The sequence below is a fragment of the Mesoplodon bidens genome (assembly GCF_964165515.1).
Source record: "Mesoplodon bidens genome assembly, chromosome: 4".
Lineage (NCBI taxonomy): Eukaryota > Metazoa > Chordata > Mammalia > Artiodactyla > Ziphiidae > Mesoplodon > Mesoplodon bidens.
Window position 1 is genome coordinate 66,114,867 of NC_138160.1, and position 25,192 is coordinate 66,140,058.

The window sequence follows — 25,192 nt, forward strand, 5'->3', positions numbered from 1 at the left end:
CCCCACTCCTGGAAATTCTGATTTGCTGGGTCCAGGGAGGGTTCTGGGAAATTGTATTTTTAAAAATTCTATAGATGCTTCTTATGTGAAATATTAGTTAATAAATTATTGTATGATGCAGTAAGTCCTTGAGAAAAGATACCATGTTGTCCTTTTGGTCTTCCCAGTGCCTAGCACATTGCTTTGGCCTGTAGTCAGTGCTCAGTGACTGTTAAATGAAGGAATGAATTTTATCACTTCTCCATTTGCTCCTATCTACTTCTATGGAGACATGAAATGATATTGCCTTTGCTTAACACTATAGTCACACAGAAAACAACGTGGATATCCAGTTCGGGTTAAATGTAAATAACTTGTTAACATACAAGACAGGAAAGTCTAGTGCATAATGTAAAGGCATCTTAGAGACAATTTTCAGAGCTTTCAGGACAGCACTGAGAATAAACCTGGTTTTGCAGTGATCAGAGACATTTTAGTAATGTGAAAAATTTATAAAAACGATCACATATGAACCTGTTTCTAGTACGTTCCTTTATGGTGGATGTTTTCTAAAGTAAAATTAGTATTAAGGTTTTTGTCTTTGTAACTATGTACATAGAATCGGAGTAGAAAGTTTATTTTTTAATACTTTCAAAGAAATTCCACTTAGTTTTCTAACTTTTAAAAGATCAACCTATTGAACTCTAGATAAACAGTCGTAATAATGGCTTTATGCATTTATTCTAAAGAAGAGCTTCAGAAATAAAATCTGGATATAGTAACGTAGTCAAGGGAATACTTACACTCTCACTCTGAAAAGGATTTAAGAAATTTCCCCCCATTTCGCCATCATCCCTAGGAGTGCCCGGCTGATTACTCAGGCTCATATTATTGGGAGAATTCTGTAAACAAGATTTAGAAAACAAAGCATTTTGAAGATTTTAATTTCCCTTTTACATGGTACTGTTTCAAACATGGAATCTATACCATCATCTCTAAGGACAAAGCAGACTTATAATTCCAATCTCAGACTTCTACCATGGATTCTGTTCATTCTTTGCACCTTGACAAGTACTAATGCTTTCCCAAACGAAAATTAAAAAACAGAAAACCCCAAATAGTTCAGTGTAACTCTTCGTCTTAGTCTCAGAATCATTTATTCCATTTCCCACTCTCAGTTCATAGAGTTCCTAGACTTCTGGAGAGCTTAAGAAACATTCCCAGGAGGGGCATGATGAAGTGTGCAGTCCACCCACTGATCAGGCAGGATGGAACAATAACTTCCCTGGGTGATTTTACTAATCGAACTCGAAAGGTCACTGTTTTGATAAATATTTCCCTTTAATTCTACATGTGGTTTACATAGTAACACGACTTTAACCATTATTTTTATATGAACCATAAAGAAAAAAGGAAAATGGTTAACGATAGTTAAGAACAAGAGAAATAAATACCTCAGGACTTGAGAATTCAGTATGTACTTGTACAGGAAAAGGAGGCTCAGAGGTGGAGTGATTTAGAACCCTTTCCTATCATTTGTTTGAGCAGATTTATTTGAAACTTTTAAGATAAAATGGCTGATACTAGCAATCTAATCAAACACAAAGTTAACAGTATACTGCTTTATATTCTATTTAAGTTCGCTAGTCTTGTTTTTGCTGTGCGATTTTAGCCACGTGAGGTCATTTGATACTCCACGTCGATAGGGAATACAGAATGGCAGCAGCGTGTAAAGCATGCTCACACAGGATTGCAACTATGACTAAGGGATTCTTGTAAAAATAAACTTCAAGGTTAAAAACTTTTACTCGTTATTTCAAATGTAAGCCAGGTTTTAGAGTTTTTTCCTGAGCCATTGCCATTTTATATTTTGTTTTTGAATAAGTTTTTAGATTTTTTTAAACAAAATTGCTCTGAGGATTTTGACTTAACTAAAACCAAGTTAGGCAATAAAAACGAAAATGTCATGAATGGGTTATCCTCAGAAGAATATGTGCTTTTAAAAAATATGGTTAAACTGTAAAGCAGAGACAGGTAGATGAGCTGGTAGAAATAGAGCTTGTATCTTGTCCTGCTGTGCACCCCACAGGGAGGATCTGAGAACAGGGATCCTCTGAAGCCTCTAGGAGCTCCATTTGCCAGTGAACCCCAAGGGCTGGGGAACCAGCTTTATGCTTAATGGCATAAAGAGGATTCTATTTTTTTTTTTTTGGAAAAATTTTTTTTCTCTGGAAATGTTAGTTTCCCAAGTATAAAGTAACTGGACTTTGAAATGAATATGGATAACCTGATTTCCTGAAAAAAAAAATTAAGTAAAATTGAAATGCAATTAACTAAGCTATAGGTAACTAAGCTACAACTCATGAATAAAGTTATTAATCAACTGTGTCTTGAAAGCAGGAATGATAATGCTTACTAAGCTCAAAAAAGGGCAAATTTATAAAAACACTATAAGATTTACCCCAAATCTAGAAGTCTTTGGTGAAGGCATATTTGTCATTTCATACATAATGGAGAAACTGGCAATCTTGGAATAAAAAAATAATCTAACATACCTATACAGGGGTATTTGAGCATGTATTTGGAAGCTGCATACTTTTACATATTCAAACAGATATATGAAACGAGCCCTGTCCATCCTTGTGTGATATTCACACTCCTAGCCTTAAGTACATGAGGTGCCCTGAGAGGAGCAGCATATCTCTGACTAAACTGGGGTGCTCCCAGACTCTGCTGCACTTTTGCCATGTATCATTTCTTTTTTTATTTTTTTAAAAACGTTTTATTGGAGTATAGTTGATTTACAATGTTGTGTTAGTTTCAGGTGTATAGCAAAGTGTATCAGTTATACATGTACATATATCTACTCTTTTTTAGATTCTTTTCCCATATGGGCCATTATAGAGTATTCAGTAGAGTTCCCTGTGTGATATAGTAGGTCCTTTTTAGTTATCTCTTTTATACATAGTAGTGTGTATATGTCAATCCCAATCTCCCAATTTATCCCCTGCCCCTTACCACAGGTAACTATAAGTTTGTTTTCCACATCTGTAACTCTATTTTTGTTTTGTAGATAAGTTCATTTGTATCCTTTTTTAAAACTCCACATCAAAGTGATATCATTTCTTGATTTGCAATTCTGAAAGTTTGGCTACCTTCAAATTGATTCCTGACTCAAAGTGTCGATTTAAAAATATCTGAAGTTTGAAAGTAACATTACAGTAATATTTAAATACGTATAAAACACTTCATGGTGTTTCTGTTTTCCATGCAATCTTTTCATAGCATGGTGGCTCAGCATTAAACTTTTTTAGGGGGCAGTGGTGGTGGTGTATATGAGAACACTGAGAGGCAGCTTAAAAGGACACATTCAACACAGAAAACTGAGCTAATATCAGATCTCTGAAACCTGTTCCTATCTAGCTCACTGGGTATATTTGAAAATCATGAAATGATAGAACATCTTTAAAAAATCTGAGGTAATCTATGCAAAATGTTGTGAAAACAACAAAAGTTGCTCAATGAGGAGTCTTAAGGAAATTGTGCTGTCCATGGTCCCTGGGTGACATGATGAAGATATAGCTAAAGATATACTCAGTATTGGTATATGAGGAACAGCTAAGACAGTGGTTCCAAACACCAGCCCAGAGCAGGTTATGACGGTGGGTGGCAATGAACTGTGTGTGTGCTACATTTAACTGTAGCTATGTTTGTGTGCAGTGTCTCCAGTAGATTTCATCAACAAGGCAAGAATATAATGCACAAAAAGGGCGTAGGTTGGTCAAACAATTTCTTAAAATGGAGTAAGAAATTTAAAAAATGTAATACTGATGCTTGACAAAATACAGGTTTAACTGGAGAATTAGGAAGATGCAGCTAGAGACCCAAGGGCAATTTTGAACACAATTGCTAAGCAGAAGTGGTTAAGATCATCTTCGGATTCACAAACAAGAATGACTAGAAAAAGAATAGGATAAAAAGGAGTGAGCCCAGTAAATAAGAGAAAAGGGAGAAGAGAGCTTCTTGAGATGGCCGGACATGTGGTGGAAAAGGAAGAAGGTGGGGAAAACGAAGTTAGTGACAACTTGCATAGCTTGGAGTAAAAGGCTGAAAAATTCAGCTGTGAGTCGAAAGACATAGGGAAAAAATAATTGGGAGGGGGTTGTACAATACGGTTGATGCTGCTGATTAGAGATAAAGTGACAGACAAGTGGAGATGGGACAAACAATAGTGGTACCATCACCCAGATAGCCTGGTTAGAGCCTGGAGCCAAGGAACGAGGAGTGGGGGCAGGGCAAAAATGAGATGCTTAGGAGCCCATTTGAAGGTGGATGCAACCAGTCATTTCTAGTACATTGTTAAGTGACAAGTTTATTACTTGGGCATAATTCTTTTTTAAAAAATTTTTTTCTTTATTTTTACTTATTTATTTTGGCTGCCACGTGCAGCATGCAGGAGGATCTTATTTCCCTGACTAGGGATCGAACCCGTACCCCTTGCAGTAGAAGAGCAGAGTCTTAACTACTGGACCACTGGGGAATTCCCTTGGGCATAATTCTTATGTCAATTGAAATGTACTTGAACTTTCCTTTGTAAAGTTTTTCCCTATTGTATTTGTTTGGTCTCCTTAGTTATACTGAGCTTCTTGAGGGCAGAAACCATATCTTGTTTGTCTTTGGAATTTCATAGCCCAGAATAATGCCTTGGCACATTAATGTTTACTGAATGAAGGAATTCCTGCCGAACTACAAACCATTTGAGGGCAAAGATTATGTTTGTATTTAAAGAAGTCTTTTGTATTTCCCCATAGTGCACAAGGCAATACTCAGTATATAAAAGTACACAATGGGTGGTCAGTTAATGCTTAAAGAATAAACAGTAATCACTAGGCAAGAGAATGTTATCAGTAGCAGGCATAGTGTGGTGGAAAAACTTGCTTCTGGGTATAGGAATGGGAAAATAAGCATAGAAGGTATAGCAATAGATCTGATATGAGGGCAGATTAGAAGATGGTATTTCATTTGTCATTATGGCCCTTAAAATTTTTTAAAGTGCTTTATAAATTACAAAGTACATTCCCATATAGAATTTCATTTACATCTATGTAGTGTACAAGATTATGTCAGTGGAAATTTTATGAAGACGGTCTTAAGCAATCTGGATGTTCCTGTCTTTGTGTAATGAAGAATTATCTTTAGACATTAGAATATGTTTCTCAAATATTAACTTAAGACATTTTACTGTGACCACAAAGCACAATTCAGCCATCATCAATTGTTAGATACCTAAGACAGCCAATACAATCACGGTCATCTGGTTTGTAAAGGTGCTTCCCAGAAAGAAGGCTCTAACGGTATTATACAATTAATCTTATTTTGAAAACAAGGTTTTTGAAGGCTTACCTAATACTATTACTCACAGAGGTAAGATGATGCCGTTTGTATATATCTATTTTTAGAAAAGAAAAAGATCTTCCTGATTGTTTCTAAACACAGACATCCAAAGTGCATGATGAAGTTCCTAGGCCAAGCAGCCAAACGATGCAGATACAATGTCAGAATGCCAATTAAACGCTCTCTCTTTTTTTTTTAGCTTGAAGTCTTAATTTATAAGTTTCTATAGCTCAACTTCATTTTATTTTCCTTGGCATCAGGAGTTTTACTTTATTATACATGAATATAAATTCAAAGTGGAGTTAAAAATGAAGTCATCCTTTAATGAATTTCTGTATTTATTGATATAAAGAAGACTTCTGAGAGAGTCATTCTAGTGGTAGTTAATAATTAGTTCTTATCAGCCATTCTAAATATACATTTGACCCACAGAGAAGTATTTTAAAATTCATCATGACCTAAAAAGTATTTAGGTATTCTTTAAAAAATATACGGCATCTTAGCAAAGGATTAATTTTAGATACTCAGACAACTGACAGAGGAAAAACAGAGACATGTGCTATTGGAAGGGTCACTTTCCTACTTCTATTAATATAATTTTCTTCTAATTACTTTCTTACTCTATTTTGTGGAACTATAATAATGATTGAGGACATCAGCATTGCCTGATAAGAGTTTGGAATACAAGTGAGATGTATAAATGCAATGCCCTTACAACATATAATAACCACTTTTTCAAATTTACCTCTTTTCATGTTGCTCTAGATTTCTTTACATTTTCAAAAGATTATCTAAAGTATGTCAGTTTGCTTTACAAATGCGTAACATCATAATGTGATTAAACTGATTATTATTTGCTTGGGTATCAATTAATCATGTATATCACATCCTGTAAATGAATCCTAGCATGCTTTGAAATATTCTTAAAAGGCTAATTTTACCCTTTCCCACAGATTATATGCATTAATATTTTAAACTTCTACTTAATTATATCTGGGCTTCTACTTTCAAACTCTTTAAGAACAAAATTCGTAATGTTATTCTCAATCTTAATAAGAGTTCTGTGTGGAATAAAACACAGATAAAAAACAACACAATACATAATACTCACCTTGGAAATACTGTCCATATCTCCTGAGCCTAAAACAAAATATGGAAAGAAAGCCTTTATTAGGTAATGATTCTATCTGTAAATTAAATACTCCTTTAAAATAAACTAATGTAGTAATGCAGTACACTGTATGTATTTTGCAGTGTATATCTCCTGGGTTTTTGAATCTCAAAAAACTACTTTTCTCTTATACTGTGTGGTAAGTAAGTATCATCTGATGACAAATGCAAGGAAGAGTTGTACCTTTCCTTCCCAATCATCTACTTTTTTTGGTAATGGCAGAATAAAAAACTATTGCTGTCATAAATTCCTGAAAGTGAAACAGTAGACATATATATCCTACTCAATTCAAAATTTTAAAATGTGTACACTAATACACATGTGTATATATATATTTATAGATATGTAAATAGAGAGCAAGAGAGAGAGAGAGATCTCTATTTTCTGAAATGATGCTTCTGTACATCTGATAAAGTACAAAACAGGCATTTGCAACAATACCTGACAAGATTCTGAACCATGTTTTACTATAATAACCAAAATCAAAGTATAATATTTTAAAGAAAATTTTGGCAGCAACAAATATTCATGGCAATCCATCAAAAGTAAAAATGTCTTCAAAATGTAACATTGTGGTTTTATTTTAATTCTGAGGAGAAATGGACAATCAATACTAATTTCTTACTTAAGAAATGGAATCATAACTTAGGTAACAAAGAAAAATAATCAGATCCTCGCCACATTTTTAGCTTTATTTTTAACTATTTAAATAATTTTCCTGGCATAAAAATACTATAATATTTTAATAGTACAGCATTCAGCAGACAGTCACAAATAAAGTAAAGGCTTATTAGCATTAGTTTATAAATAGGCATAATGTTAAATACTGAATGTATATATGCAATTATGTATCTATAAATATATGCAACAATATTCATTATAGATGACAAGTATATGTGAAACTATTTTACAAATTCTGTTCTAGTGAGTAATATAACTAAGAATCTTCTCACTATGACCAAATGCCATCTTTTTGTGAATGATTTTACAAATTAAAACACTGGAAAGTAAATTATTTTGCAATAAATTAGAAAGTAAAATTCTAGAATGGTGCTATCTCCAGTAGAACTTTGTGTGATGCTGGAAATGTTTCCTTGTGCTGTCTGTTACGATAGCCATTAGCTCATATGACTTTATGCACTTGATATGTGGCAGTGCAACTGAAGAACTGAATTTTACATTTAATTTGATTTAGAATTAAGTAGTCACACATGACTAGTAACTACCATAACTGGACAGTGCAAATTAACATTTTGAAAACGAGGCAAAACAAGCATGGATCCTTAAAAGCACAAAAGTCTATCAAAAAAAAAAGTCTATCAAAGTGTTGTAAATAATTTCTTGATTATTGAAGTTACATAGCTTTTTGAAGTATCAGAGGATGGCATTTCTTGACCTAGGGTGGGGTTGTGAAATCCGTGTATAACCTGAGTTACTCATGGCATAGTTTCTCCAACTTAAGTAAAAGATGGTTCTTTTTCAAAAGAAAAAATTATCACAAACCTCCAACCCCACTGTCAGCTTTTAAAATAGTTTATGATATATGATGATGATAAACATACAAACATAAAATAAGTGTCTTTTTTCCCTTGTTTTGGTTTTGCCTTTGGCCTGCCTACATATACAGTATGCTGTGTGACCAGGTCAATTTTGTACCCCTTGTCCCTGTTTCTCACTGCTGTGAAACTTTGTGTTCACCTTGCAGATATTTGGCTTCATTTGGTAAGAAAACATCATTTATGAAGTATGTTTACAACCATTATTTGCACTACTTGAAATCAGCTTTATCATGAACACAATGTGGGCAGTGTTCTCTCTTAACAGAATCATTCAGATTATCCAGAATATGATTACCTATTTTACTTTTTAAAAAGAGACAAACATTAAAATACAAAAACAAAATCAAGAAATTCTTGCAGAGGACTGAAGTTCCTCTGAGACTGTGTCTATAGACCTTTGGAGACAAAGGAACCCACTGTGAGGATACCATGGTCCTCTAGGTGCCCAAAGCAGCAGTGTCTCCTTTCATCATAAACACTCAGATTTTGATAAGTTCAAGTAAATACCTGTGCATATGAGCTAGGTTAGAACAATTCTCACATATCTGATTTTCCAAATAATCTCTAGCCATCATAGCAAATATCCTATGGATTAAACTATCAGTTGTAGATAAAAGCTGAAGCATTTCAAAATGAGTTCCTATAAAAAGAAGAACTTTGCAAATCATGATATCCACTATGTAGAATTAAGGTTTTGTTTTGAATTCATTTCTGAACATCAGATTTAATATCCTTACCTAAAGAGCCATTCATGTGATGTGACTCCATTCCTCCTAATCCACCCATGGGACCATCTGACCCAGGGCCCATTGGAAACTATTTTAAAAATGGAGAAAATGACTGTGATCACATTGAAAACAGTTGTTCATCTCAATGTCACAATACCTATCTTCAACACTGTAAGACACTTCTATAACTTATTTTCATTTCCAAATTATGGAGACTATTTTCCTAGATTTTTTTCCAGCCTTCTAGATTCTCTAACTGGACTGCTACTTTCCCTCATTCCATCTTCTCTATGTTCTAGATCTTCAGGCTAATCCTCATTCATATCCAAAGTTTTCTTCAGATATCCTTAACCAGAAAGCACATATATTCCAGTGCAAATAAGAAGATAAGTATTCTATGCTATTGACAAATTTTGCTATTATAAACCAGAGGTAATTCTTAAGAAGCTGCTAAAGGTATTGGCTTATTAATAATAATAACTGAACATTATATGCCAACATTAACATTTTTCTTAGCAGACAATCTATCTTTGGTCAAATGGACATGATAAATAATTTCATCTTGCAGGTTAAATACATTTAGCTCCTTGGGGATAGCTGAATATAGCTAAGTCTTTTTGGCAGTCTCAACTATGTCAGTTCAGTCACAATTAGGCATTCAATAGCAGTTATATTTAACATTTTTTAAAGTAGTGATATTTCATTTTCAAGTGAAACCTTACATTAGAAGCCTAGTACAACACAGATGTAAAGATATGTGCTGTGGTAGAGTTGGTGGTGGAGAGCCCATGACCTGCCCACTTAGTCTTTCCCTCAACTCCCTGGAATACTTCTAAGGAAACTCAGACTTCATTTTGAAGACAGGCTATCTATAATTACCTTATGTTTACAGTTAAGATAGATTACTGAAAACACTTGTTCTTAAAATTTCCCATGCCCAAATCATTTCTTCCATGTTGTATGGTGCAGAATACTGAATGTGTTGCGTGTATGTATGTGTATAGATGGGATTGTGGTGGTTACTAATCATGTAGGCTTCGGGGGAAGATTGCCCTGAGTGGACACCCTGTATACCACTGACTCTGTGTGGAAAGAAGATAGCTTTCCATTACCGTGCTCACACAAACCACATGCTTATACATTTTCACAGGATAATGCCAATTCTGTTGCCTAAAATTTTGTTGCCTAAAACACATGGATGGATTGTGTTTTTTGGTTTTTTTTTTTTCAGTAAACAACTTGGAATATGCATGCCTCTAGTGAGAGGTCAAAGAAATTAACTTTGAACTTACTGTTGTTTTTCGGGTTTTTTTCAAAAGCATAGTTTAGATCTGGGCTGAGAAACTGGTGCCGGTGAGGCCAACAGCCTGTGAACCTCCTTGGTTTGGTCCTTTTATCCGGCCCCCACTATGCTTTAAACAACACTAAGACTGTAGGTATTATACTTGAAACACATAATACTGCAGTCCCAGTCCTCAGCAGGCATTTGCTTTGACTACCTCTGGCTGAAATGAATGACATTTGGAAGAGTGACATATTCAGCTTCTGCTTCTCTTGAATCTCTTATCTTTGTAACAAGTAAGAGAACCAGAATGGAACACACTTGGATGATATCAGTTTAGCTGTCTGCAGAAATGTCTTCAGTACCATATGCTCCTGGTTTCCTCCCTTATTCCCTCCCTTTCAAATATCAAGTTTTAAGATCTGAAATTGCAGTATGAAGAGCTTTTCTACATTTGTACTGCATTTCTAAAATGAACATTGTTCATGATCATATTCAGTGTTCTTTAAAATCTCTGTGAAAACACCTTTTAGACATTACTGACAGAAAATTTTCTTTTTCCTGAAAAAGAATTTATTTGATTATACAAAGGGAACACTGGTAACTGAAGGCAGTGCTGCTTAACAGAAATAATATGTAAGGTTCAAATGTGAACTACGTAAATAAATTTAGATTTATTAGCAGCCATGTTTAAAAAGTAAAATGAAACCGGTGAAGTTAATTTTAATAATTTTATTTACTTATATAATCAAAATTATCTATCAAAATAGTCAGTATAAAATTTTAATGAGCTATTTTATATATTTTTTCATATTAAGTCCTCAAAATCCAGGGTGTGTTTCATACCTGCAGCACATCTCAGTTTGGACTAGCCATATTTCAAGTACCATAACATACTGGACAATTTAAAGTTTCCCTTTGCTAGGAAGCTCAACTATAATATTTCATCCCCAGTTTTTGGTATACCTTTGGAAATTCTTTATATGTGTTTTGATTTTTCTTTAATTTGAGCTACCTTTTATTCATATATATATATCTATGTATTAACTGTATTTTCTTATATTTTTTTGTTAATATGTAGTCTTATAGATATCATTTTTCTGTACACGTTCGTGGAAAAATCATGACCTATGCTTTATTAAGTACACTCAAATTCTTTCTGTAGAACTGCTTCAGTTCTATATTTAAACTCCAGATTTCAAAAATTTAAAGAAAAACAGGCATATTCAACTTCCTAATTTAGTTTCAAGTTTATCAGGAAAAAAAAAACAACCACCTGAAGAAACCAGTGATGTGTAAAATGAGGTGAACATATGATTACACATTAACTGTCACTTTCAAATAGTCAATATTAATTATTAGGTATTCGAGATAAAATAAGGCTACATATCAACATTTTATAATTAAGTTCTGTTTTACATTTACATTATATTGATATGAAATCTCTTGTTATATATTATGTTTTTTTCCAACCCAGAACATAGAATTTGATTTTTTGATATCCAGTAAGATCCTGGATAATAAAATATAAAGCTTAAACAGTATCAAGGAAAAGGAATGTACTTAGAGTTTGAGTCTTCAAATACATTCCAAATATTTTAAAAAATGCATAGTTACATTAGGCCTGTTAGGTCCAGGAGGTACTGCATTCATTAAAGTATACATGTTGTCTCCAGAGTTGGTTGAGTCTGAAACAAAATATTACTGAATTAATATCTTTCATTATAATCTATGCCCAATTCATCACAAAATAATAATCAAAGATGATCTGGACACTTATGCATGTTTATAGCTACAGCACTCGAAATAGTCATTACTAATGTTCAGAAACAAATATCTGTAAGTCATTTTCTGACCCCAAAATTATCATTCTGAGGTTGTAAATTAGGAATATCTACCTAATATATTAGGAATAATCACTTGAATAATTCAGATCAAAAGGAATATTACTTTAAAAGTCTAAAGAGTTACTGTAAATTTTTTCTTCTTTAAAAAACATGATCTCTTTTGATTTCTCTAAGCAATTTATATGTATACATATATCAAATCTCTTAAAATTCAGATTTAGTAGCTTTTTACTTATTATTTCCTTAGGCTTCTTATAGACCAATTAAAAAATAGTTTATTTAGCTAATAATTAATAAAAGCTGGTGGAATATCCTGGTTTAGTTCCCACAGAAAGATATTAGAACGAGACTATACAACTGGAATGAAAATTCTCTTGCTTGAAGTAAAAGCCAGCTTCCACTAGTACAACTTTTGATAAATTTCTTTTCATTCATTTTATTTTTGATTCATTATAATAAAAATAACTGTAGTGTATAGCCACATAAATATATGTAACATTTTACATTTCATGTCTATTAGCTAGTCCTAATTAAGTCTCTGAGTATATGTGTTTATAATGTATAGCCTAGAGTGAATGGCTTAATATTTTATATTTAGGAACTATCAATTATAAAATGCTTTGCTATTTTTCCACAATTATATAGTTCTCTTAAATATAATGTTACAGGCTTCTATTTTGAAAAAGATGTTTTTCAAATGTTTTGTACTGATTGAAGGCAGAAGATAAAAATTATTTGCTTTCTCATGGCAATAACCATAGAGTGAGAAATGGGCAATTACTTTTCCTCTTGTTTTGTGATTATTAGATGTTAACTTATTATTTTAGAGTAGGTTAGATGCCATTTATACTTTGTAAACAGTGATCCATAAACCTAAATATTATTTTTTACTTCTAGATTAATACATCATATTGTTGAGAAAGTTGAAATGCCCGCCTCTGGTTGACCTCTGTTTGTTTATACTGAGTAAGCTCCTAATCTACTTTTGTGGCCTTAACTATTTTTACATCCTTATGTACACTATACTCCTGTCAACCCAGGCCACTTTTTCTTTCTTGCATATGATCATCCTTTTCCATCACCTTATTTTTGTTCTTTCTTCTCTGAGCATCTTCTCAACACAATTTCCACTTATTGAAATTATACTCTCACTATTCAAGGCCCATTGCCAATGCTACCTCTTCCATGAAGTTTTCCCCTGATACTTAAAAGTATGTGAGTGCTCTTCTACCACTGAATTCTGCTTTGCATTATAGTTAATATTTTGTCTTATTTTTCCCTCCTGCTTCAAACTAGGTTATAATTTCTTTGCGAGGAGGAAAGGGACCATATCTTACTCATGTTGTGTACTATAAACAATAAATATCTACTAACTTAGATTCAATTCATGGCATAAACTCTATCCCATAAAAATGTATCTTTCAGAAAAGCTGGAATTGTTTTTTAAACATAGGAAACCTTCAAATGGTTTTTCACCTTTATTAGCCTTACTAATTTTACTTACTAATTTTAGCAATTAATTTGAAAGGAAAATGGGCTGTATATTTAAAAATATGCAGAAAGAAAACTTTATTGCTTTTAAGACCAATCAAATATAATTGCATCTGAAAATGAAAAAAACATTGAGTGAATAAGGTTGGTATTTTTTAGAAAATGTCTGATTTATTTTTATATACAAAAAAACTTTACAATAGATATTCTGGCACCTATTTTTTGGAGAGTGGGGGATACTGGCTTCATATTAGAGGACTGACTGTGATAAAGGATGAGTACATAAAAGAATAGGCAGAAAAGCTAGCAAGATATACTGGTGGCAATTTCTGGCTTGAAAGGAATAAGTGATAAGATTACTTATCACCTGAAAAGTTTAGTGTTACTCCAAAAACTTTCTTTGAGTATGTAGTGAAGTATTTATTAATCACATGCTACCTTCATAAATTAAACCTTAACTTCACCAAAAGGATTGCAAATGTGGGCAAGATGTTCAATTCATATACTTCTATCTTCAATGAATTTTGTTTCACTTCACTGAAGATGTTCTGAGGACAGAGATCCATGAAATATTTATGATATATTCCAAAGAGTTAGTGAGGCAACGTAAAATTTTGAATTAATCATCAAATTTATGCTTTTTCTAAATTAAAGATTCAAAACTTAAAAATATTGATTGGTATGATTAATGATATTTAATTTCAAACTTCTGTGTATCTTAGATTTCAACAAATTCGTAAGAACATACAAATTTAACAGTGCAACATAATAAAAAAATTTTTCTAATTATAAAAATTTCCCATATATTTCATTACCCAGAAGTTAAAACTGACAAAGTCTTAGTCTATTTCTTTGTTATCTACTTTTTAGATTTCAGGGTAATATATTTTAGTTTTTTTGGCCACACCGTGCGGCTTCCGGGATCTCAGTTCCCAAACCAGGGATCAAACCCATGCTCTCTACAGTGGAAGCATGGAGTCTTAACCACTGGACCATCAGGGAAGTCCCAGATTTCAGGGTAATATATTTTAAAATAACACTGTGATCATATTGTATTAAATCATGGACATTTATTTCTCTGTGTCATTAAAATTTCTTTGATAATAATTTTAATGGCTACATTTTAGTCCATAAAACATTAATTTAAAAACATCACTAAAATCGGATTAGGCATGAAGGTTGTTTCTATTATTTAACTATTGGCTATAACAAATGAGCATCATTCTACGTGATTCTTGGATTGTACCTCCAGTCATTTCTAGTAGTAGGATTATAGTGTCAAGTGGTATGAGCTTTTTCAGGCTCTTGCTACATGTTGCCAGGAGCTTTCTAGGAGGGCTGTGCTACCATCAGAGGCCTCAAGACACAACACATTTAATAGGTTGTATTAAAGTCTCAAAGGAAAGAGATATTTAAAATAACTACATGATTCCAGGAATATTAAAGTATTTTGGTTTAAAAGGTTAAAAAACTTTCCCCACTACCTAGTGGGTTAGCTAACTAGTAAATACCTATAGACATGTAGGATAAATGATATTGTAAGCACGTCCACATCTATCTTAGATGCTAGATATGGTGGGGCTGATTTGCTGTATTAAACCTAATGGATCCATGTATTTCATGTGTTACTTATGCAGAATTTTTCTTAAGTTGTGAGGTTTGGATCTTTTCCACAGTCTCAAGCAAACTTTTAGTCAGATAAATTATTGGGCAATTCATACAGATCAACACAGTTTTCATTCTGATTAAATCTATTACCTACACAACAGGAGTTTTCTAAATGCTTAAAGTAACTGGACAATAGTTACTTAAGAACACTATTTCTTCCTACTTGCTACCTCTACGCAACTTGTGAAACCACCAGTGACGTAGAGAATACTACTAACTTTCTTTCATAACAATTTCTGTATTTTGTGATTTTACTCTAAGAATCAAATGCCCACGTGGCTAGTTCGATTACAATACCTGCTGGACTAGGCATGATGGGTGTTCCTGGTGGCCCTCCACCTCCTGGAGGACCCTAAATAATTACACAAAATTTCAGTAAAAATAAGGCATTGCATTAAACAATATAAGGAAAAACAGAAGTTAGACTTTATAATAATCCAGTTTGAAAACAGAAGAAGAAATACATTTTCTCCATAATTTATTTTCTTTGAATGCACAATCATTTCAATGTTATGCAAAATATAATTTAGCTTAAATATGCTGAGATTGTTTTGACAAGTTTCCAAAAACAATGAGCCTGTAACGCTGATTTATGATTCATGGCTTAATGACATCAGGTATAAGGTTAAGGAGAAACCATTTAATAAGGCCTTTACAAATCCCATACAATAGAAATCATTCATGTGTATCTGTGATTTAGCTTACTGTAATTTTCTTACATTTTGTATCACTGGTTTTTATAGGCAACTGAAAATCAAAAGATATTCACATGTTTAAAAAAATACATTGATGCTGTTTCTTCTGCCGGAATCAACTGCAACACTTTGGATGCACTGTACCTTCAGCTATCACATCAACTAGAAATGAGAGGTAATGCTGACTGATTTGAGGGTTTCTAAGGCTGTAGGTACACAATCAATTTGAAATGGATGTTAGGTGACTCAAGTTAATTCAGTTATTTCATGCAACCAAAATGGATAATTCAGGCAATGAGTTTTAGAATGTTCAGACTTACAGTAATCAAATTAACTATCAAGTGGCTAAATTTTTGCTTCATTTGGAGTGCACAGACATAGCCCACTAATTATTTCAAATAATATATGTATTGCTATTTATTAAACAGCTTAAATTTACTTTCAAATAAGTCTATAAGTTCATAAAACTATACATATCAAGCTTATTTTTAATTGACTTTAAGAAAAAATAGGTTTTACTCAAACTTTTTTACTTTCATAGAGATTGTACAAAAAGTTAGACTTGCTTAGCTTGTATAGCTTAAAGGAATACTGAGCACTAAGTTCACAGGTCCAAAACAGCGTGTGCTTTTCGTTATGCTCACAGAACACTGTTTCCATGGAGGGTAAAATGCGCGTTGATCTTCTTCCTAAGTACTCCTTTTTTCCTACTCTGGTTAACCACCACCTCTGAAAAGTTCTTTAGGAAAGATTTTTTTTTACCGGTTTACCCTTGCTACTCTGTTAGGCAATTCCCTCTAAATATTATAAACAAATTATCTTTTATGATGGCCTTGAGATACAGCAAGGATTATAATGTGATGATGGTTAAAAGGTCATTTGCAAGTTCAAGAGGTCATGTAAAACCTGCTGATTTGACGAATGTAAATAATTGGAAATTTTTAACACGTACTAAGTGATAAGAAGAAGAATAAGTGGTCTCGGTTTCTAAGAATGAAAACTAGCCCATCTCCCCCAAATTACTAGTCATTATTCTGCTATCTAATTCTCTTTGTGATTGGGAGAAAGTTTAATGTCTTCTTATACTTTGTGTATGGCAAGTGCGGTGGGGAGGAAGTGTAGATTATTCTGAAGAACTGCAAATTCAAGCATATCATTGCGTTACTGGGATGGCTTTCTTCATGATTGGACAGTGTATTGCAGTGGTTTACAGAAACATATGCTGAAGTAAAACACAGTACTCAGGGCAATTTTGGCCAGATTGATAACTGTTTCACTGATGAACATCAACATATGTACTGAGGTTGGCAGACGAAACAACTCAATACAAATCAGATGTTCATTTCTTGGCCAACACACAGGGGCTCTTCTTAACATCTGGACAATTATTTCATTGCCCAAATAGAACATAACATCAATTCTTATGAGCAAACAAACCCAAATGTACTTACTACATAATTCCCAGGAGATGCTGAGGAGTATGGTATCTGGAACATGAACAGGACAAAAAATATACATATTTTGATTCATGTGGCAGTATGGAGACTGACCTAAAATGAATCTGTTTTCTAACTTTTGTCAAGGTTTAAAATTTATCACAAAGGATAAAGGCATTTATATATGTCTGAGTGCTAGAAAACTGAATAAAATGCAGAATTATCTTGATTTACAAAAAAGAGAGGATTTTAGTCAAGAGAAATTTAGATAGAATTACAGCTTCAAGTTATATTGATTTCAGGGCAGTTGTACTCACTGCTTGATACAATGACACTTATTTTGTAATTAAAAAGATATATATTTGTGCAGCTAAAAACCAGAAACCAGAATTTTTCAAATTAGTAGCCTTTACAGATGCAATTTCTAATTTATGTGCATTCTGGGATACATTATTTTTTTTAAAGACAGTTTCAGGCTACTATATTCATGCAGTAGTCAATACTTGATATATAAACCTCACTTTTTTCCCCCTTTCCTTTCTAATTAGCTTCTAGAAAACAATATAATGAATGCAAAAGATTTTGTTAATGTAAGTCTCCGAAGACTACTAATTTGTGTGGCTCAGATATGGGTAACATATTCCCTCTTTCCCTTCAAATCAGGCTCCTAACTAACTAAGCTCTTTTCTAGAGATTAGAAGGTATTAATACAACATTGCTATGATAATTTAAGAAACGAAAACTGGAAAACATATATTTAAAAATAACCCCTTAACTGTGGATATTAATAGAGAAGTTAAATCCAAATATTCTTTTTTCACACAAGCTCACTAGCTTACATCCTTCTGCACATCCAGAAGAGATATTTTTGCCTTATTCTGAAAAAAGCCAGTAAATTACTGTCTTCTTGGAGTAGGACAGCCAGGGCCAAAATAGGACCTTAAGAGTGGTGAAAAGATTATAATGCCTGTACCTAAATGTTCCCTCCACCCCAACTCCTTCCTGATAGTTAAACATGAATAACATGAAATAATAAAGTAAGCAGAAAGAAATACAACAAAGTTATGGTTTTCCTTTGATTTTAATATTGAGTTATTTGAAAGCTCTCTCCTCATTGTTTGGTGTCCTTGCTTTGCCTTAAGCACAGACCACAGGTGTCTGAGCCTCTGGTTGGTCCACCTATGGGTAACTCAGCACTGCAGGTGGCCGTTACCGGAGTGTCCAGTATCACTAGTGATGACCATCACTTCTATGAGTATGCGGATCCCTATGGCAGTAGACATTTACTCGACTTGGTGAATGAATATAGCTTTGCTCTCTAGGGTCCTCTGCAGTTCATGATTACTATCCATCCTCTGCTTATTATTTTAAACATGTGCACCTGCCCTCTCCAAATCACCAACTTATCTGTTGGCTCCAGTTTTCACCTCCTTACAACTTTAGCACCTGGCTCATGTTCTTCTGCCTCTATTGCCTACCGTCATCCTTAAGCAACTTCAAGATATGATCTAACCACTCTTTAGATCTTTGGAATTTACACTCACTGCCTTTCCTTTCCTTTCCAATATACCCCCCTTTTCCATTTCTGAGCACGAATACATCCTAAAAGTTTTTGCACAGAGATCTAAACAACTTTCCTGACTGACATTTTTCTTGTTCCTCATGGCACTCACAAATAACACTCTATATTCCAATCAGAATCTTATCCTATCACAATTCCTCTTTAATTTTGGCTTACACTCACTGTTTCTACCTCATAGTCTTTTTTGCCCTCATTAAGGGAAAGGAGGATTTGGGCTCCTACCCCTAACACTTTACGGAACCTGCATTCTTGTAAATTACATCAGCATCTGCCAGCCTAGCCTGAGAAACAATATATGACAATGTAGGTAGAAGTACTGTGTGGGTATAGAAGACGTATTTGAGCTGGGCAGCTAGGACGCTGTTGGAAATAGGGAGTCACAGGTTTGAGAGAGACATGTTCAAATTTATGTTTTAGTAAGATAACTCTAGAGGCATTATGGAACATGAATACCATTTAGGAGACCATTGCAAAAAGTCTAGGCAAGAGATAGTAAAAAGTGTTCTAGGCAGGGCTGATTAAGATACATAGGAGTAAGAGAATTTGACAGACTTTTCACAGATGTACTCCGCAGGGCTTGATGACAAACTGGGTGTGGTGGACAAGGGAAGGGAGAAGTTAAGGTGATCCTGAGGTTTCCAACTTGCTGACTGGGTGGATGATGGTGCTACTAATTTATATATAGGGAATTTAGGAAGTGGGGGACAAGTTTGGGGAATACCTGACATGTTGAATTGGAAAGCACTAATAGACACTGAGTTAGATCTGATCAACAGATATTTGGAAACAGAAGTCTAGAACTCATTCGAGATCAGGACTAGAGATAAAGCTTCAGTTGAATAAATTTCCATTTTGTGCTGGGCACGAGACTTTAATCTAGGCTTTGATTAGATTTAGTGATAGTTGAAAATGTTAAAATGAAAAAAAACAAAAAAGCCCAAGATTGGAATTAAAGAACATTACCAGTTAAGAAAGGGCGGATAATGTGACTGGAGGAAAATCAGGAGAAAATATCTTACAAAAAATCAAGCAAGTTAGACTTTCAAGAAGCAAGGAGTGGGGGCAGCTTGGCTAGGAAAAGCCTAAACTGGGTTTATTTTATTTTATTTTTTTATTTTTTATTTTTTTATTTTTTTATTTTTTACTTTTTATTTTATATTGGAGTATAGCCGATTAACAATGTTGTGATAGTTTCAGATGCACAGCAAAGGGACTCGGCTATACATATGCATGTACCCATTCTCCCCCAAACTCCCCTCACTATACAGACTGAATTTCAAGGTAAATAAACTGGGTTTATTTTTGAGCTCTGTCAGGCTCAAGTCTTTCAACCTTTCTGTGACACACCTAAGAATAAATAATAAAAAGGAATATGCTAGTACAAATATGGAAAAAATAAACATTATTTAAACGAAGAAAAGAAATGAAGAGACATTTAAACAAAACCAAGCTGTCAAATATTTCAAAGGTCAGGTATGCTGAGGACAGAAAATAAGTCATTATTTTTGGTTGGTAAGTAGAAGGTCACTAGTAACCTTCAGAATAGTACTTTTCATGGGGATTGAAATGGTTGAGAAGTCAATTCAATCAATCTTCGTCCATCACCTGTTATAGCTCAGGCACTGCACTACCACATAGTAATGAAACGGAAAAGAGGATCAAAGAATTCACTGCCCAGGAGAATGGTGGTGAGGGATTCAATGTGTGAGAGACACTGGATGGTGGTTTGAGACTGAGGAGGGGTTGAGAGAAGTTTTCTATCAGTTGCCCCCTCCCAACTCTAGAGGAGTGAAAGACTGGGGGTTTTAAGGTTGTCTTGGGATTTTGTTCATTGGCACAGTGTTAGGGAAAGTTCCAGCCAATGGAAAGGGACTGATGAAAACTCCTTTAGAAAATGAATGAGCAAGATATGCAGAGACATCAAGACATGGAATAAAGAGAACAGATAAAACAGTTAGCATTGAGAAGAACATTTCTGAGGCAAGCGGAAAGAAAAACAATTAAAGGTCTTATAATATTGGAGGTAAGGGTAGAATTTGAAGAAATTTGAGTCTAATGGTGTTTTGTTTTTTTTCCTCTATAAAATATGAGACAAGTTTAGCTAATAGAGAAGGGGCCAAAGATAAGAAGTGCAGGAAAGGCAGGCGACTAAAGAAGAGTTAAAAAAAATTGCTGGTCACACATTGGTGAGGACTCAGCAGAGGTTGAAGGTTATAGATTTAAATTATAACACATTATGTTATAATGTTCAAAGACATGAAATCACCTTCAACTTCTTCACTTTCTTTATCCTCAAATCCAACAAGTCACCAGGTATTTTTGGTTCTATGTGTGACATTTATCTCGGCCATCCTTTCTCCACTGCTTTTACCTTAGGCTCTGACAACATTTTATATAAAGTCTGTTACTATACTCTCCTAATATTGTTTCCCTATGTATCCACTTTATATGCTATCTTCCTAAAACACAGCTCTGTTCCACATAGATGATAATTCCAGATTTCTCAGTATTCAGAGCCCTGAACACATCATGGTCCCATTTTTCTTTTTCCAGCTTTGCCTTCCAAATCTATGTTCCCAGCCACTAAGAATCTAATAATTTTTTCTCACACATTGCCTGCATTTCCCTTTCTCTTTACTTTTGTCCAGGCCTTTCTCCACCTCTAGTGACCAGATTCTTCCCAATGTAATTAATCTCCTCCCTCCACCCCTCTCCCATATGCTATACAAAATAACCATTAATATGAAATGAAAGATGAAAATGCAGATGTAGAAGATAAGCAAGACCAGAGAGGTAGAAGATCAGAATCATAGAACAAGAATCTCTTATTTGACAGATGATAAAATTAAGGGCCATATGTATTGTCTGGTTAAGCTAGACAGAAAATTCAAGAGCTGTGACAACAATCCAAATATTCTGAAATATTCTGACTCCTAATATCTATGACTGGTGCCATGGTAGGGGGAACAGCAGAATAACTAGAAGTTTTTTGGCTTCGTTAAAAAATGATTAGGGCTTCCCTGGTGGTGCAGTGGTTGAGAGTCCGCCTGCCGATGCAGCGGACATGGGTTCGTGCCCCGGTCCGGGAGGATCCCACATGCCGCAGAGCGGCTGGGCCCGTGAGCCATGGCTGCTGAGCCTGTGTGTCCAGAGCCTGTGCTCCGCAACGGGAGAGGCCACAACAGTGAGAGGCCTGCGTACCGAGAAAAAAAAAAAAAGATAGCTATAAGTAGCTTTACATTTTAGCTAAGTAGCTTTCGTCAACTGTGAATTTCAAAACTACCTTAAAAGCACTGAAATTCAGTTCACTAGAAATCGCAAGGGGAACATTATCTGTGTCAGTGTAAAGTTGAAAATATTCTATTATTTTTTAATGCTCTTTTTTAAAAATGAGCATTTATTTGTACAGGGCAGAGCCTATTTGGAGTAAAATATTTGTATTTCTCTTAGGCTTAATCATTGTAGTAGATCCTCATTTTTCCTTAAAGGAGTTTTCTCTTCTATCTTTCCAGCTAGTGAGTTGATGAATACAATGCTATACTGAACATCTGTTGTTTCTGCCTATCCCTTCTTTTGCCAACAATTCCTTGAATTCTCTTTGAACCATACTTCCCTTATTTTTCCATGTGGCTCGGGTGGGGCTCAGGAAGTGGGTGTGTGACCTAGGCCTGGCCAATAGAGCATTGTACATAACTGGTTCATGAATGAGTCTATGTACCCAAGCTAAGTGAATCCAGTTCAGTTAGTTATTCCCAATACCTGTGCTTAACTGATGGAGTTGTGCTCTTTTGTACTCAACAGGGAGCTGTGAGGATATAAATCTGGAGCTTCACAGGGCCTTCTTGCCAGATGAGTGGAACAAAGGTAAGCAATGAATAGAGGCAGTGTCTAATGATGTTATTTGAATACTTGGAACCAAATGTACCCTCAAGCAAATTTATATCTGGACTTTTCAGATACATGATCCAGTAATATTCTCTTTCAATATGAGCCTAGTTTGGTTAGTTTTCTATACCTTGTAATCAAAAGTGTCTGCAGACAAAGCTAATTAAGATATTTTTGATAAAAGTGCTGGCTACTTAATGATTAGAACTTGCTTTATAGTTCAACCCAAATGTACAGTTCTTTGTGAAAAACATAAAAAAGAAAAAAATGGTTGGTAGACTTGTAAATAAGCTTCCAAGTAAGAATCTGAGGCCAGTACTGTAATGCTCAGAGTGAAGGAAGTTAAAAGTAAAAAATCATACTCTTATTTTGAATTAAAAACATAAGTTTGTCCTTAAAAATGTTTCTCCTGCTGCCATGCAAAACAGTGCCAAAAATATTTTTGATCAAAACACTTGTATATGACAAAACTATGTAAAGATAAAGATTAAGCAGATAAATAAATGTATTGTGGATAATGGTTGGTAGATTTCTCACTTTCAGAGAAGTGAGGTATAAACCTGGAAAGCAGAAAGTCTAGAATGAACTCTGTTGTACTGAATTGAAGTTGAAGCACCAGTGTGCACTCACGGGGTTTTTAAAAAATTTTATTGGATTACAGTTGATTTACAATGTTGTGTTAGTTTCAGGTGTACAGCAAAGTGAGTGATTCAGTTATACATATACATAGATTCATTCTTTTTCAGATTCTTTTCTGATACAAGTTATCACAGAATATTGAGTAGAGTTCCCTGTGCTATACAGTAGATCCTTGTTGATTATCCATTTTATATATAGTAGTATGTATATTTTATTCCCAAGCTCCTGATTTATCCCTCCCCTCCACGTTTCCCCTTTGGTAACCGTAAGTTTGTTTTCGATATCTGTGAGTCTGTTTCTGTTTGTAAATAAGTTCATTTGTATTATTTTTTAAAAATCAGATTCCACATATGAGTTATATCATATGATATTTGTCTTTGTCTGACTTACTTCACTTAGTATGATAATCTCTAGGTCCATCCATGTTGCTGCAAATGGCATTATTTCATTCTTTTTTATGGCTGAGTAATATCCCATTGTATATATATACCACATCTTCTTTTATCCATTCATCTGTTGATGGACATTTAGGTTGCTTCCATGTCTTGGCTATTATAAATAGTGCTGCAGTGTGCCCTCATGGTTTTAATATGTAGAGATACAGAAAGATATAGATGTGTGTGGGTGTGTGTATATACATACATCTGTATCCTAGTTCTGTTGGTTGAGAGGGTTAGAAGCTAGATCACTCCAATGGGTTCTAAATACCACTCTCCACTAAAAGGAACCAGGGACCCTTAAAAATGGCTGTTTCCAAGGCTAAGGCTGGGAAAATATGAGCTTCAAAATGCTCAAAGAATAATGAGGTCATGTCAAAAGGACAAATGATCCAACCTGAAAGGGTTTTAACTGGACAAATCTGAAATGATATTAGTATTAGAAAAACCTATTGGACAAGGTAAGAATCCACGAGTACATTGGATTACATGAATGATTGGAGAAGAAAGAAAATCTCTTATAGTAGAAAGTCAACTAATAAATGGTGAAGGAAAGACAGAATTAGAAAATAGACATTTGGCAACCAACATAGCAAAAAACGATTCAGGCGAGATTCATCAATGGATACTCAAAGTAACAGATTAAAGTACGATCTTTATGATAGTGTCAAAGTATGTCTTCACAGGTTGAAAATTACAAAGGGAAAAATAGTAATTTAACAAGCTAGGAGAAACCTAACAAGCATCATCTAACTAAGTGATCAAAGTTAACATCACAAGTAATAGATAAATCACCATCATATGCCCCCTGAAATGACGCACTGAGCAAAACACAAAATTACTTCTGTGGATTCCTGCCAAATATATATAACATGAATATAATCATGAGGAAGCATCAGCCAAGACCAACTTATGGGACATTCTACAAAATAACTGGCTTGCAGTCAACAAAACTCCAAGTTTACGAAAGACAAAAGTTAAGGGACCTGTTCCAGGTTAAAGGAGACAAAGAGACATGACAAATGAGTGCAGCAAGTGAACTGGGATTTTCTTTTGTTACAAAGGATATTGTTGGGGCAACTGGTGAAATCAAAATAAGGTGTACAGCTTAGAAAATGGATTACATCAATATTAATTTTTAAATTTTGATCCTTATACTATGGTTATGAAAGATGTCTTTGTTTTTGGGAAACACAAAGTATTTAAAAGAAAAAAAAGTATATAAAACATATTTGGAAACAGCAAAAACAAAACAACCAGCCACTTTGGCTGCTCTGAGGAGCCAGAGGCTTACTGTATTGATACCAAATGAAAAGTATTTTTCATTAAAATAATTTTAAATACAGACAAAAAGTCCAAAGAACTTGGAATTCAAAATAATACAGATAAATCGTCACTA

General features: G+C 34.1%; 1 protein-coding gene across 8 annotated transcripts in view; it reads right to left on the reverse strand.

The window, feature by feature from the left end:
• SSBP2 (single stranded DNA binding protein 2) overlaps positions 1–25,192 on the reverse strand; it is a gene marked incomplete at its 3' end in the record, with an annotated part of 330,177 nt that overhangs the window by 8,559 nt on the left and 296,426 nt on the right. For 4 of the 8 annotated variants that reach the window (XM_081231545.1, XM_081231542.1, XM_081231540.1 and 1 more), the window contains 6 exons: positions 17,266–17,301; positions 15,417–15,471; positions 11,731–11,801; positions 8,841–8,919; positions 6,485–6,513; positions 723–881 (listed from right to left, as the gene is read on the reverse strand). In XM_081231545.1, the coding sequence (XP_081087671.1) occupies positions 723–881; positions 6,485–6,513; positions 8,841–8,919; positions 11,731–11,801; positions 15,417–15,471; positions 17,266–17,301 (429 nt within the window). Of the gene's footprint in view, positions 1–722; positions 882–6,484; positions 6,514–8,840; positions 8,920–11,730; positions 11,802–15,416; positions 15,472–17,265; positions 17,302–25,192 lie in introns of those variants that run through there. The other 4 variants (XM_081231547.1, XM_081231546.1, XM_081231541.1 and 1 more) reach the window with 2 other exon arrangements.